Consider the following 12,056-nt stretch of genomic DNA (forward strand, 5'->3'; position numbering starts at 1 on the left):
ACACACGTGCACACATGTACGCACACATACATACACGCACAGACACACACACACACACACAGACACACACATACACAAACACACACACATACACACACACACACACACACACACACACACACAGACAGACATGCACATACTACTACTTTTTTTAGGTATATACATAAACACGCAATACAGCCAAATTATTCCACATCATTTATTTTTGTGGAAAGCCAGTGCAGGCCTGAGCGGCGGTCATATTTTGTACCGCGATGCGGTACATCTAGTTCATGTTATTTATGTGTTTTTTTAAGATGCACTGATCTCAGCTGTAGAGAGTGTGGCAGAGGGTGAAGAAGCTACTCAGCAGACGAATGCAGATGATTCTTCATCAAAGAATTCTCCACCACCAACCAAATTGCCACGGCTAGTAGCCCGCTACAAAGCCCACAAAACCCAGCGTAACCTTACGGTGGATGCCAGTATCTCTGATCAGATAAGTAAATACTTCAGTGACATTCAGGATCCGGCGTGTAGTGACACAGCACTTGTCTTCTGGTCTAAAAACAAGGACAAATATCCCCAACTGCATGCACTAGCAGTGAAACTTTTGTCAATCCCAGCTTCCTCTGCACCAGTAAAGAGAATTTTTAGTCGGGGTGGATTGATCATGAGACCACATCGTGCTCGGTTGGGTAGCAGGATGGTCTCCTCACTTATATTTTTGAAAAGTAATAATGCGCATCTGTAATCTTCACAACTTCTTCAAGTGTACATATTAATTCAAGACATCGTAAGGATATTAGCAGTCATTTGTTTAGCTTAAAGGTTAAATGTTTTGTTACAGTTGAACATACAGGTATAGTGGTACAGTAATGTTATTTATTTGTACTAGAAAATGTTATGTGGTCTTATTGAGTGGTACAGTTATGTTATGTGTACGTATATAGTGGTGCAACAACTATTTTGTGGACTAAAACACTTAAGCTTAAAGGCTAAAAGTTTTGTTACAGTTGAACATACAGGTATAGTGGTACAGTAATGTTATTTGTACTAAAAAATGTAATGTGGTCTTACTGTATAGTGATACAACAATGTTATGTGGACAAGAGCACTTACTTATTGTAATAATTGTAAGTAATAATTGTAATAAAATGACCATGGTATATTTGATTTACTGTTTGAGTATGGTATTGAGTATGATATTCTTGAAGATATCTTTAGGTCTGGTTTTTAGACTCGACTCAGACTCGTCTCTCTCTGGTCTCGGTCTCGACTCGGACTCGACTCTCTTTGGTCTCGGACTCGACTCGGACTCGACTCTCTCTGGTCTCGGTCTCGACTCGGACTCGACTCTCTTTGGTCTCGGACTCGACTCGGACTCGACCCTCTCTGGTCTCAGTCTTGACTCGGACTCGAGTGAGCTGGTCTCGACTACAACACTGATACAAAGCATTAAACAAAGCATTAAACACAAAAAGGTATAATTAGGGCATCTAAGACATTTTCAAAAATACTACATACTAAAATAACATTGTAAAAACTATGGTAAATTCAGGATTAGTCACTTACATTTTACCATTTTTAACATTTTTCAATACAAATAAATGCTTTTACCTCCTCTTGTTGAAACAGCTGGTCGTCTTTCTTGCAGTTCTTGAACACTAGGTTGGTTTTCCACAATCTCTTGTCTGCGTAAGGCAAACGTCTTTGTAATTTTTTCTCTGATTGTCAATGCATTGTTTCTTTTCTTCACTTCCTTTACAAGTGCTAGGCGCTCAATTTCAAGGTTTGTAGGGATGGGATATGATTGGCCTCATATGATGCCTGATATGATTGCAATATAGACATTGTATGCAAAATGCTGCAGCCTGACCTGCTGCTGAATACGCTTTACCCACCAGTGTCAATGTAGCTTTGAGAGGCTTGGTGGGTAATGTCAGGGACTTTAGTGACAATACAGACTCAGGAGAGAGATAGCTTGCAAGCATCTCTTCAGCCTGAGGCATCTTCAAATAAACATGTTGTTTCAGTCCTGTGATATTACTATAGTTTGACGTTTGAGGGCTGAAAACACAATATGAGACTGGTTTCTTCCAAGATTTCAACATCTCAGTGTGGAGATCAGGAAAAATCACATAACAGAAAATTGTCTAAATTAGCATAGCAAATCATTAAACACTACTACATGTCCCACTTAACATTAATCTTGAACCAAAAAAAAAAAAAAAAAAAAACTTAAATAACACTTAATTTAAGCAATTACAAAGAATTCTGAGAATCCCAGCCCAGTTTCAGTTATATATACGTTTGTCTAAATTCAAAGAAACAAGTTCATAAAACTTTAAACAATTAAACAATTCAGATTACTTACAATGTGAAAGTTCTAAATACATATAAAATATAACTAATTTGTTTAATTTAAATTTACCCTTCTCAAATCAATTAATTATTTTGAGCATTAGGGTTACCATGAAGGTTTTTGCATTTACTGTTGTAGAATCTGAACTCAGCAGGAATGAGGCTTTATGAGGGTTTATAGACTTGATAAACCTGTTTTGCACACGTCACTCAAACACAGAATCAGGAAGCAGGAAGAGTTCGGGAAAGAGAAACTGAAGTGCAGTTGAGCTGTTTATGTGTTTGTGTCTCATTCGTGCAGTAAAATGGCAGAAGCCAGATTTTCTCAGGATGAGTTCCTGTGTCCAGTGTGTCTGGATCTCCTGAAGGATCCAGTGGCCATTCCCTGTGGACACAGTTACTGTAAGATCTGTATTACAGGCTGCTGGGATCAGGAGGATCAGAAGAGAGTCTACAGCTGCCCTCAGTGCAGACAGACCTTCAGGCCAAGACCTGCTTTAGCTAAAAACACCATGCTGGCTGAACTGGTGGAGAAACTGAAGAAGTCTAAACTTCCTGCTGACTGTTACGCTGGAGCTGGAGATGTGCAGTGTGACGTCTGTACTGGAAGAAAACACAAAGCCGTTAAGTCCTGTCTGGTGTGTCTGGAGTATTACTGTCAAACTCATTTTGACCATCATGAGGATTTTCACTCCCGTAAGCCACATAAAGTGACGGATGCCACTGGACGACTGCAGGAGATGATCTGCCAAACACATGATAAACTCCTTGAGGTTTTCTGTCACACTGACCAGAAGTTTATATGCTTACTGTGTTTGATGGACGATCATAAAAACCACGACACTGTATCAGCTGCAGCACAGAGGACAGAGAAACAGGTATGAAACTACACACTGATAAAATAATGTTGACACTATTTATATTGGCTCCATATGATCAGGAAACATCATTCACACTGCAGACGTCACAGAAGTGAACAGAAGCTGTAAGTGGACTTTCACTGCTGAGCGTATTTGTGCTTCGCATTTAACTTTCATATTGAACTTAACAGAAAATATTGAAGATTGAAAAATGTATAATACATAAAAAAAATGGTGAAAATACACCATAAACCTTTATCAACACAAATGTATTTTTTTTTGTACTCTTCACATGATGATATAGTGACAGTATAAGTGCCATCTGTGTTATTGGTTTGTGCTGCAGAAGCAGCTGAAGGAGACGCAGAGGTCGTTCCAGCAGAGGATCCAGCAGAGAGAGAAAGATCTTCAGCAGCTGAGAGAGGCTGTAGAGTCTCATAAGGTGAGTCTGGAGAAGAAGAGAAGTTTGAGAAGTCTCTGTCAGGACTCACTGAAGCTCACTGTGTGATTGTGATGTGTGTCCTAACAGCGCTCTGCACACACAGCAGTGGAGGACAGTGAGAGGATCTTCACTGAGCTCATCCGCTCCATTGAGAGAAGCCGCTCTGAGGCGACACAGCGGATCAGAGATCAGGAAAAGACTGCAGTGAGTCGAGCTGAAGAACGACTGGAGCGACTGGAGCAGGAGATCAATGATCTGAGGAGGAGAGACGCTGAGCTGGAGCAGCTTTCACACACACAGGATCACATACATTTCCTGCAGGTAACAGAGATTGAGAAGAACAGGACAATATATTTTTTGTTATTTAAAGAGCGCGTTACTAATATTCACCTATAGGCGGGTCCACAACGCGAGAACACTTTGTCCCATAGATGGTTTGCTTGCGCACTTTAACTTCGCACACGAGCAGATCCGTTTCCTCGCTAGAGAAGCATTCAGTTTTTCCGCTTGCAAATTCCTCCATATAAACAGCGAATCCGCCATGGTGCGAATGCAAATGGCTTTTAAAGGGAATGAGAGATGAGACTCTGATTGGTTTATTACACATCAGGGGCGGTTCTAAGATCAGTGGATATTTGGGGCTTTAGCCCAAACTAAAAGGCTTATTGTATTAGTAAAATAATTTTAACTATTTGCAAATAATATTTTATTTTTTAGAATGCATACATTCTCTCTACAATGAATCAAGGAAATTATACAATATTTTCTTTCAAAAAGGCAAAATTTTATAAAAATAAAAAAATAAGTAATTTGCGTCACTGGATACTGACCGTAGTTGAACATTTCTATTGTAAATCAGTTGTCAAATATTAAATGTTTATCTACTTACATTTTACCAGGCATTCGTTCACTGTTAACACCCTTCTGTGAACGGTAAGCCCTGCCTTCTTTAATCATTCTGACATTGATGAACTAGACCGCATCCTGACAACAAACAGAGCGGTGCGTAATGTGCATCAGACCAGCATCAAGAATATCAAATACATTGCAGTGAATCTCTTAGTTGCATCTTAAGTTTATTGCCAATAATAAATTACAGGTTTGCGAAAGTGTAGAACAGCACAGCACCGATGCGTTAAACAGACATGTCTGTGATTGGCTACAATGCTCAACGTTGCAAAAGCACGTTGTAAGTACCTTTAATGCAAAGGGAAAAATATAAATAAAACTGTAATATGCACTTTTCATGATTAGGTAATCGCGGCAGCTGTAATCTTATTCAAATTTGTTTTTCTGATTGATGTTTGCTCTATGAGAAAGACAAGGTAAGAAAATATTCGGGGCTTTACTAAAAACATTCGGGCCATAAACCCCTTAGACACGAAACCAGGGAAAACGCTCTGAAATGCAGTGCAACAACATACAAAACTTCGCAGTGAGTGAATGAGTGAACATGGTATAAATAGGCTGAGACTAACAGGGTGATGAGACACAGGTGAATGCAATCAGTGATGATGAGTCCGGGAAGTGAGTTATGGGAAATGTAGTTTGTGAGGGAGTGAAAGTCTGGTGTGGAGTGCCCTCTGGTGGCTCTCAAGGGCACTCCAGCTGGTGACCGTTACATAGCCTCCCCTCAAAGGAGCGGCTTCCAGACGCTCTGAAATTTTCCAGGAGGGAGGTGGAGCGGAGGCGGACCCGGGGGCGGGATGGAGGGCTAGGCCCGTGGAGTGGAAGATGACCTGGAGACTGCGGCAAGACGGGAGGCCAGGGCAGATCAGGCTGTGCAGGCGACCATGGCGGATCAGGCTGTGCAGGCGACCAGGGTGGATCAGGCTGTGCAGGCGACCAGGGCGGATCAGGCTGTACAGGCGACCAGGGCGGATCAGGCTGTGCAGGCGACAAGGGCGGATCAGGCAGTGCAGGCGGCCAGGGAGGAGATGACCCTTCAGGAGGCCAGGGAGGAGACGACCCTTCAGAAGGCCAGGGAGGAGACGATCCTTCAGGAGGCCAGGGAGGAGACAACCCTTCAGGAGGCCAGGGAGGAGACGACCCTTCAGAAGGCCAGGGAGGAGACAAACCTTCAGGAGGCCAGGGAGGAGACGACCCTTCAGGTGACCATGGCACAGGAACAGACACCGGCTCAGGAACAGGAACTGACACCGGCTCAGGAACAGGAACAGACACCGATTCAGGAACAGGAACAGACACAGGCTCAGGAACAGACACCGTGGCAGTGGCTATCTCTGCTGAGGGCTCAGGTTCAGGCGTGTCGGCGGCCATCTCTGCTGGAGACACTGGCTCAGTGACGGCCATCTTGTCTGAAGACACTGGCTCGGCGGAGACCATCTTGTCCTGAGTCACGGGCTCGGCGGCGACCATCTTGTCCTGAGACACTGGCTCGGCGGAGACCATCTTGTCCGGAGACACTGGTTCAGTGGAGACCATCTTGTCCTGAGACACTGGTTCGGCGGAGACCCTCTTGTACGGAGACACTGGCTCGGCGGCGGCCATCTTGTACGGAGACACTGGCTCGGCGGCGGCCATCTTGTACGGAGATACCGGCTCGGCGGCGGCCATCTTGTCAGGAGACACAGGCTCAGCGGTGGCCATCTTGTCTGGAGACACTGGCTCGGCAGACATGACCTGAACAGTCTCTGGATCGGCGGACGTGACCTAAACAGTCTCTGGCTCTGATTAGACAGCATGATTATTGCACAGGTGTGCCTTAGGCTGGTCACAATAAAAGGTCTTCTGATTCTTGCTTCTATTGTGATTTCTAGTTGATCATTTCTCTCTCCTTATCACTCGCTGCCCGATCACTAATAAAAAACCTCGCTCTGTATTCACTCCATGTCAAAATTAATTCAGTGTGCTTTTAAATAATGGCAATCTCTAGACACACGATGTATTCAACGAAAAATAAATGGACAATGTTTAGAATAAAATGAGAAATGTTTTATTATTTCATTTTATAATACAACAGTATTGTTTCTTTACTTTCAATAATGCAACAGTAGCCTATTATTTTTTCAATAAAACTTAAAGTGCTTTATTAAAAGTTAAATTACCCCAAATCCAAGCATGTATAAAATTACTGTTTAGTATTTCCCATTTCATAGTAAATTAAATTAACAAAGACAAATAACACATATTAATGCCTTTTCATCACACAAATATGAATTTAGCAAACTTTGCCCTTAAATTATGTAAATAAAACAAAGGCTTTAATGGCATTCCCATTAAAGAATGTCATTAAACTTTTTAGAGTCCAATTTAAAAGTCACATGGGTGATTTTTTTTTTTAATTGAGATGTATACATCCTATGAAAGCTGAATAAATAAACATTCCTCTGATGCATGGGTTGTTAGGATAGGACAACATTTGGCCGAGATACAATTATTTGAAAATCTGGAATCAGAAGATGCAAAAAAATCATTGAGAAAATCGCCTTTAAATTTGCCAATTTATGTTTGCGATTATGCTGCATTCACTCACAAAAATAAATGTTATATATATTTCTGGTAGGAAATTTACAAAATATCTTCATGATTACTTAATAGCCTAATGATTTTTGACATAAAAGAAAAATCGATAATTTTGAGCCATACAATGTATTGTTGGCTATTGCCACAAATATACCCGTGCGACTTGTGACTGGTTTTGTGATCCAGGGTCACATATAATACAGCTAAGATGGAGATTGATGCATTTGATCAGGATAATAATATGATTATTTAACATATTTAATGTGAGAGAGATGTATATTACTGACCTCTCGATTTTATTTCCACATCTAAATGAATCACTTTCATTTTTTTGGGGGAAAAATAGTTTTTTTTTTTTTTTTAAATATATAATTATATATATTATATAATTTCAAAACACTCCAAATATTTGGATTTATGAATGCAGTATTTCTAATAAAAATTATGTATTTCTCAAGTTAATATTGAGCTTAAATTGATTTCCTAGGAAGTTCACATTTAGTGTAAATGGCAAACGCTAGAACTTGTGTCTCTAATGTCACATAATGAATATGAGAAGAATGAAACTGATGCTGTGAAAGTGCTGGATTGAGGAGAGTTACTAAAGATCAACAAGAGCCGCACAAATCTGACAGTAGAGCAGGTTATTGATGAAGTGTGGAGGTGATGAGCTTTGATTTCTGTTTTCTCTAGAGTTTCCAGTATCTCTCAGCTCCTCCTAATTCTACAGACGTAAATGACAATCTCTTCAGTTCTCTCTCCTCTTTTGATGGCGTGAGAGAATCTGTCCGTCAGCTGAGAGTCAAACTGGAGGATTTCTGCAAAGAGGAGCTGAAGAAGATCTCTGACAGAGGTAAAGACCTGGAGATTCTGCTCTCAGAAATGATCCTCCATCATCTCAGATCATGTAGAAGATCATATTAGAAATGTCTTAGGAACGGATGCAGGGATCATTTTCTCTTGACATGATAATCACACTCTTCATGTCTGTTGATTTCCACAGTCACTTTCTCCAACATTGTTCCCAGGACCAGGAACGATTTCCTACAATGTAAGTCACTGAGAAAACAAGCAGAAAAACTCACTGAGTATGTTCATGTTCTTCCTGGAGAAGTGAAAGAAAACATGACAGAAGAGTTTTAGGGCCCTATTTTAACGATCTGAAACGCAAGTGTCAAAGCGCAAAGCGCAAGTAACTTTGTGGGCGGGTCTTGGCGCTGTTGCTATTTTCCCGGCGGGATAAATGACTCTTGCGCCAGGCGCAAATCTAAAATGGGTTGGTCTGAAGTAGCTTCATTATTCATAGGTGTGGTTTGGGCGTAACGTGAAATAAACCAATCAGAGCGTCATCTCACATTCCCTTTAAGAGCAGACGCGCTTTTTCTAAAGCGGTTTCCTATTGTAACGGCGGATTTGCCAGGAGCGGTTCACAGCCGAGGAGACCGACGCTCTCGTCAGGGACGTTGGGGATGGAGAAACCCACCCAAATTAACTTCGGTTAAAAAGGCGTATGATAATTTGGGTAAATGTGTAAGCTAGATGTATGCTTTTATAATAAATTATCTATCTATCTATCTATCTATCTATCTATCTATCTATCTATCTATCTATCTATCTGTCTATCTATCTATCTATCTATCTATCTATCTATCTATCTATCTATCTATCTATCTATCTGTCTATCTATCTATCTATCTATCTATCTATCTATCTATCTATCTATCTATCTATCTATCTATCTATCGTAATAATGTATGATTTGCAAAAATGAAAACTGCTGCTTCTGTGTAGATGAGAGAATCAAAGTGTATGCACGTTGTGCACACGCTACATTGATTATGGCCAAGCATGTGCCCTTAAAATAGCATATGAATAACATGCGCAACGCGCCACTGACTTTAAACTATTTTTTCCTGGTTAGTGGCGCAATTGTTTTCTAAACCTGCAAAATAGCATGAAGGAACGTTTGCGCTGGAACACGCCTCCTTTTTTGCGCTGAACTGCCCAGGGAGCGCAAGTTCATTCCCTAGTTTAGCGATGTGCTTCTGTGGAGGGAAAAGTCTGCTTTGCGCGGGTGCAAAATAGGAATGATACATGCGTCGGTGTACAAAGTCAATTGCGCTGGGTGCAAGATAGGGCCCTTAGAGTTGATCATGTAAATGATGAATTGCTCAGGATATCTGGTAAACTGCACTGAGACACTGATGATATATTGAACATGAAGGGTTCAGATACATTTAAAGATCAGACAGATTCATAATTTCTGATTCTGATGTGTTTTATCTCCATCAGATTCCCATCAGCTCAATCTGGATCTGAACACAGTGAATGAACACCTCCGTCTGTCTGAGAGGAACAGAGTGATTACTGTCACTTACCCAGAGATTCAGTCGTACCCTGATCATCCAGACAGATTTGATCATCTCCAGGTGTTGTGTAGAGAGAGTGTGTGTGGACGCTGTTACTGGGAGATTGAGTGGAGTAAATATGTGTGTATATCAGTGTCATATAAGAGCATCAGCAGGAAGGGACGGGGTAATGAGTGTGTGTTTGGATCTAATGATCAGTCCTGGAGTTTGATCTGCTCTCCCTCCAGTTACTCATTCAGACACAATAACATAGATACTAAACTCCCTGTAAAGCCCATCAGCAGTAGAACAGGAGTGTGTGTGGATCACAGTAGAACAGGAGTGTGTGTGGATCACAGTAGAACAGGGGTGTGTGTGGATCACAGTAGAATAGGAGTGTATGTGGATCACAGTGCAGGAACTCTGTCCTTCTACAGCGTCTCTCACACAATGAGCCTCATCCACACAGTCCAGACCACATTCACTCAACCGCTCTATCCTGGGTTTAGGGTTGGTCTCCTATCATCAGTGAAACTGTGTTGATGAATCAGGATAGATTGTACAGAGATTCTACCCATAATACTTTGAGCTGCATTATAAATCATAAACACTGAGATGTTATAGAGTCTCTTACTTTCTTTTTATTACATTAATACTACAGCTGAGCATCTGTCAGTGAAATAACATGTTCAGATTATGGTTGAGTAAGTGCTGAGCTTGAAGATGATATAATATTCCCTGCTAAACTCAATAAAAATATTGTTTTGTCTCATTATTTCTTATGTGTGCCTTGTGTATATGTATATGCGTGTATATGTATATGTGTATGTATATGTATATGTGCATATGTATTGTTTTATGGTGCATATTTTTAAACATATTTTACCTAATTTTGATTATCAGGTTAATAAGGTTAAAGTCAAATCTGTCCTAAATCATAAGCATTTGAATTTTTTGGCAGGTGAACATTTTAGTTTCAATTAAATATATTTGTATTAACTACAGGTTAAATAGTTTACATACAAAGTACTAATATATAAAAAGAAAAGAAAACAAAGTCAAAGACAAATCGTTTACAAGCTTTGTCTGCAGGAAATGCTAATAGCAAGAGCATCTAACTCTCCGTTATCATATCTATGGATCCTAAACCATTTTTGAAAGAGTTCTATGATAAGAACTATCATTTTTCCTCGACTGAATGCTTCCCAAAACAGCGATTTAATCAGAGCAAATTACCACCCTATCTGGTTAAACCTCTTCACCCGTTGTAACCCTACACTGAAAAAAGTTTCTCATTAATGTAATGTATTAATGTAATATAAAGACATTTATTTACATTTATCAAACTTTTGACAATTTATTTTGTCATAATACAATTTTATTTTACAATGTACAGTATACTCATACAAATACACACTGTCTAACAATGTAAACACATCATAAACTTGAACATTTTGGTAACACTTTACTTGAAGGGGTGTGCATAAGACTGACATGACACCGTCATAATCATGATATGACACGTCATGAATATGAAGGAGGTTTTATGCATGTTTATGACAACTGTCATTAAGTGTCATTCGCTCAATTATGACATTTTTAATGCAAATATGACATTGTGTGAGAGGTCTTTGTTATGGCAACTTGACTTTACTAAGACAACACAACCTGTCATAAATATGTCATGACATATGACATAGCAGATTAATTATAAAACTTAAGAAACTACTTAGCTTTATGGGTTAACATTACATTAAACTGTCATGTGGTTGGTTTTGACATTGGTTGTCATGAAGCCATTATAACATTTTAATGACAAATTAAATGTGTACCACTTTTCACAAGAAAAACATTCATGACACAGTTATAATGGCCTCATGACAGCCAATGTCAAAACCAACCACCTGACAGTTTAATGAAATGTTAACCCATAAAACTAAGCGGTTTCTTAAGTTTGATAGTTAATCTGCTATGTCATGTTTATGACCTAATTATGACAATGTATGTTGTCTTGGTAATGTCAAGTTGTCATGACAAAGACACTGACAGGTTATGATGTATTGGTTTATGTCAAGTTGTCATAACAAAGACATCTCAAACAATGTCATATTTGCATTAAAAATGTCATAACTCAGCGAATGACACTTAATGACAGTTGTCATAAACATGCATAAGACCTCCTTCATATTTATGACATCTGCCATGTCATGATTATGAAGGTGTCATGTCAGTCTTATGCACACCCCTTCAAGTAAAGTGTTACCCATTTTTTGTCATAAAACATTTCTACAATGTGTATAGTATTGTTTTAGTATCCATATACATAGACACACTGGATACAATGTAAATTCACCGTAATAATCAGTTATGGTTTCGAAGAGAAACATGCAATCTTTCCATGATCAGTCACTTAGAACTGAATACACAATCAAACCTTTAGAATTCTTCTGAAGTTAAAACAAGTTTTGCCCTAAAACTGGATTAAAATGGGCAGTGTAAAACCAAACACTTTTAATAAAACACCAACCAAATTAGCCAATGGTAGAAAAAATATACATTTTCACCTTCATGGAATAG

General features: G+C 39.6%; 1 protein-coding gene across 1 annotated transcript; it reads left to right on the forward strand.

The window, feature by feature from the left end:
• The first annotated feature begins 2,559 nt into the window (after positions 1-2,559).
• On the forward strand, positions 2,560-10,819 carry LOC308692410 (tripartite motif-containing protein 16-like). The gene is made up of 6 exons (XM_081368380.1): positions 2,560-3,221; positions 3,550-3,645; positions 3,733-3,966; positions 7,825-7,984; positions 8,135-8,182; positions 9,424-10,819. Exons 1-6 carry the CDS (start codon positions 2,649-2,651, stop codon positions 10,020-10,022), a joined length of 1,710 nt encoding a protein of 569 aa, XP_081224506.1. The 5' UTR covers positions 2,560-2,648; the 3' UTR covers positions 10,023-10,819.
• The last annotated feature ends 1,237 nt before the right edge of the window (positions 10,820-12,056 follow it).

This window comes from Scardinius erythrophthalmus (assembly GCF_964197995.2).
Source record: "Scardinius erythrophthalmus genome assembly, chromosome: 6".
In the NCBI taxonomy this organism is placed as follows: domain Eukaryota; kingdom Metazoa; phylum Chordata; class Actinopteri; order Cypriniformes; family Leuciscidae; genus Scardinius; species Scardinius erythrophthalmus.

Excerpts from the sequence above, each read along its gene's own strand:
- LOC308692410 (XM_081368380.1), top strand. The coding sequence starts at position 2,649 with ATGGCAGAAGCCAGATTTTCTCAGGATGAGTTCCTGTGTCCAGTGTGT. Across the intron at positions 3,222-3,549 it reads CACAGAGGACAGAGAAACAG|AAGCAGCTGAAGGAGACGCA; the intron begins GTATGAAACTAC and ends TTTGTGCTGCAG. Across the intron at positions 8,183-9,423 it reads CAGGAACGATTTCCTACAAT|ATTCCCATCAGCTCAATCTG; the intron begins GTAAGTCACTGA and ends TATCTCCATCAG.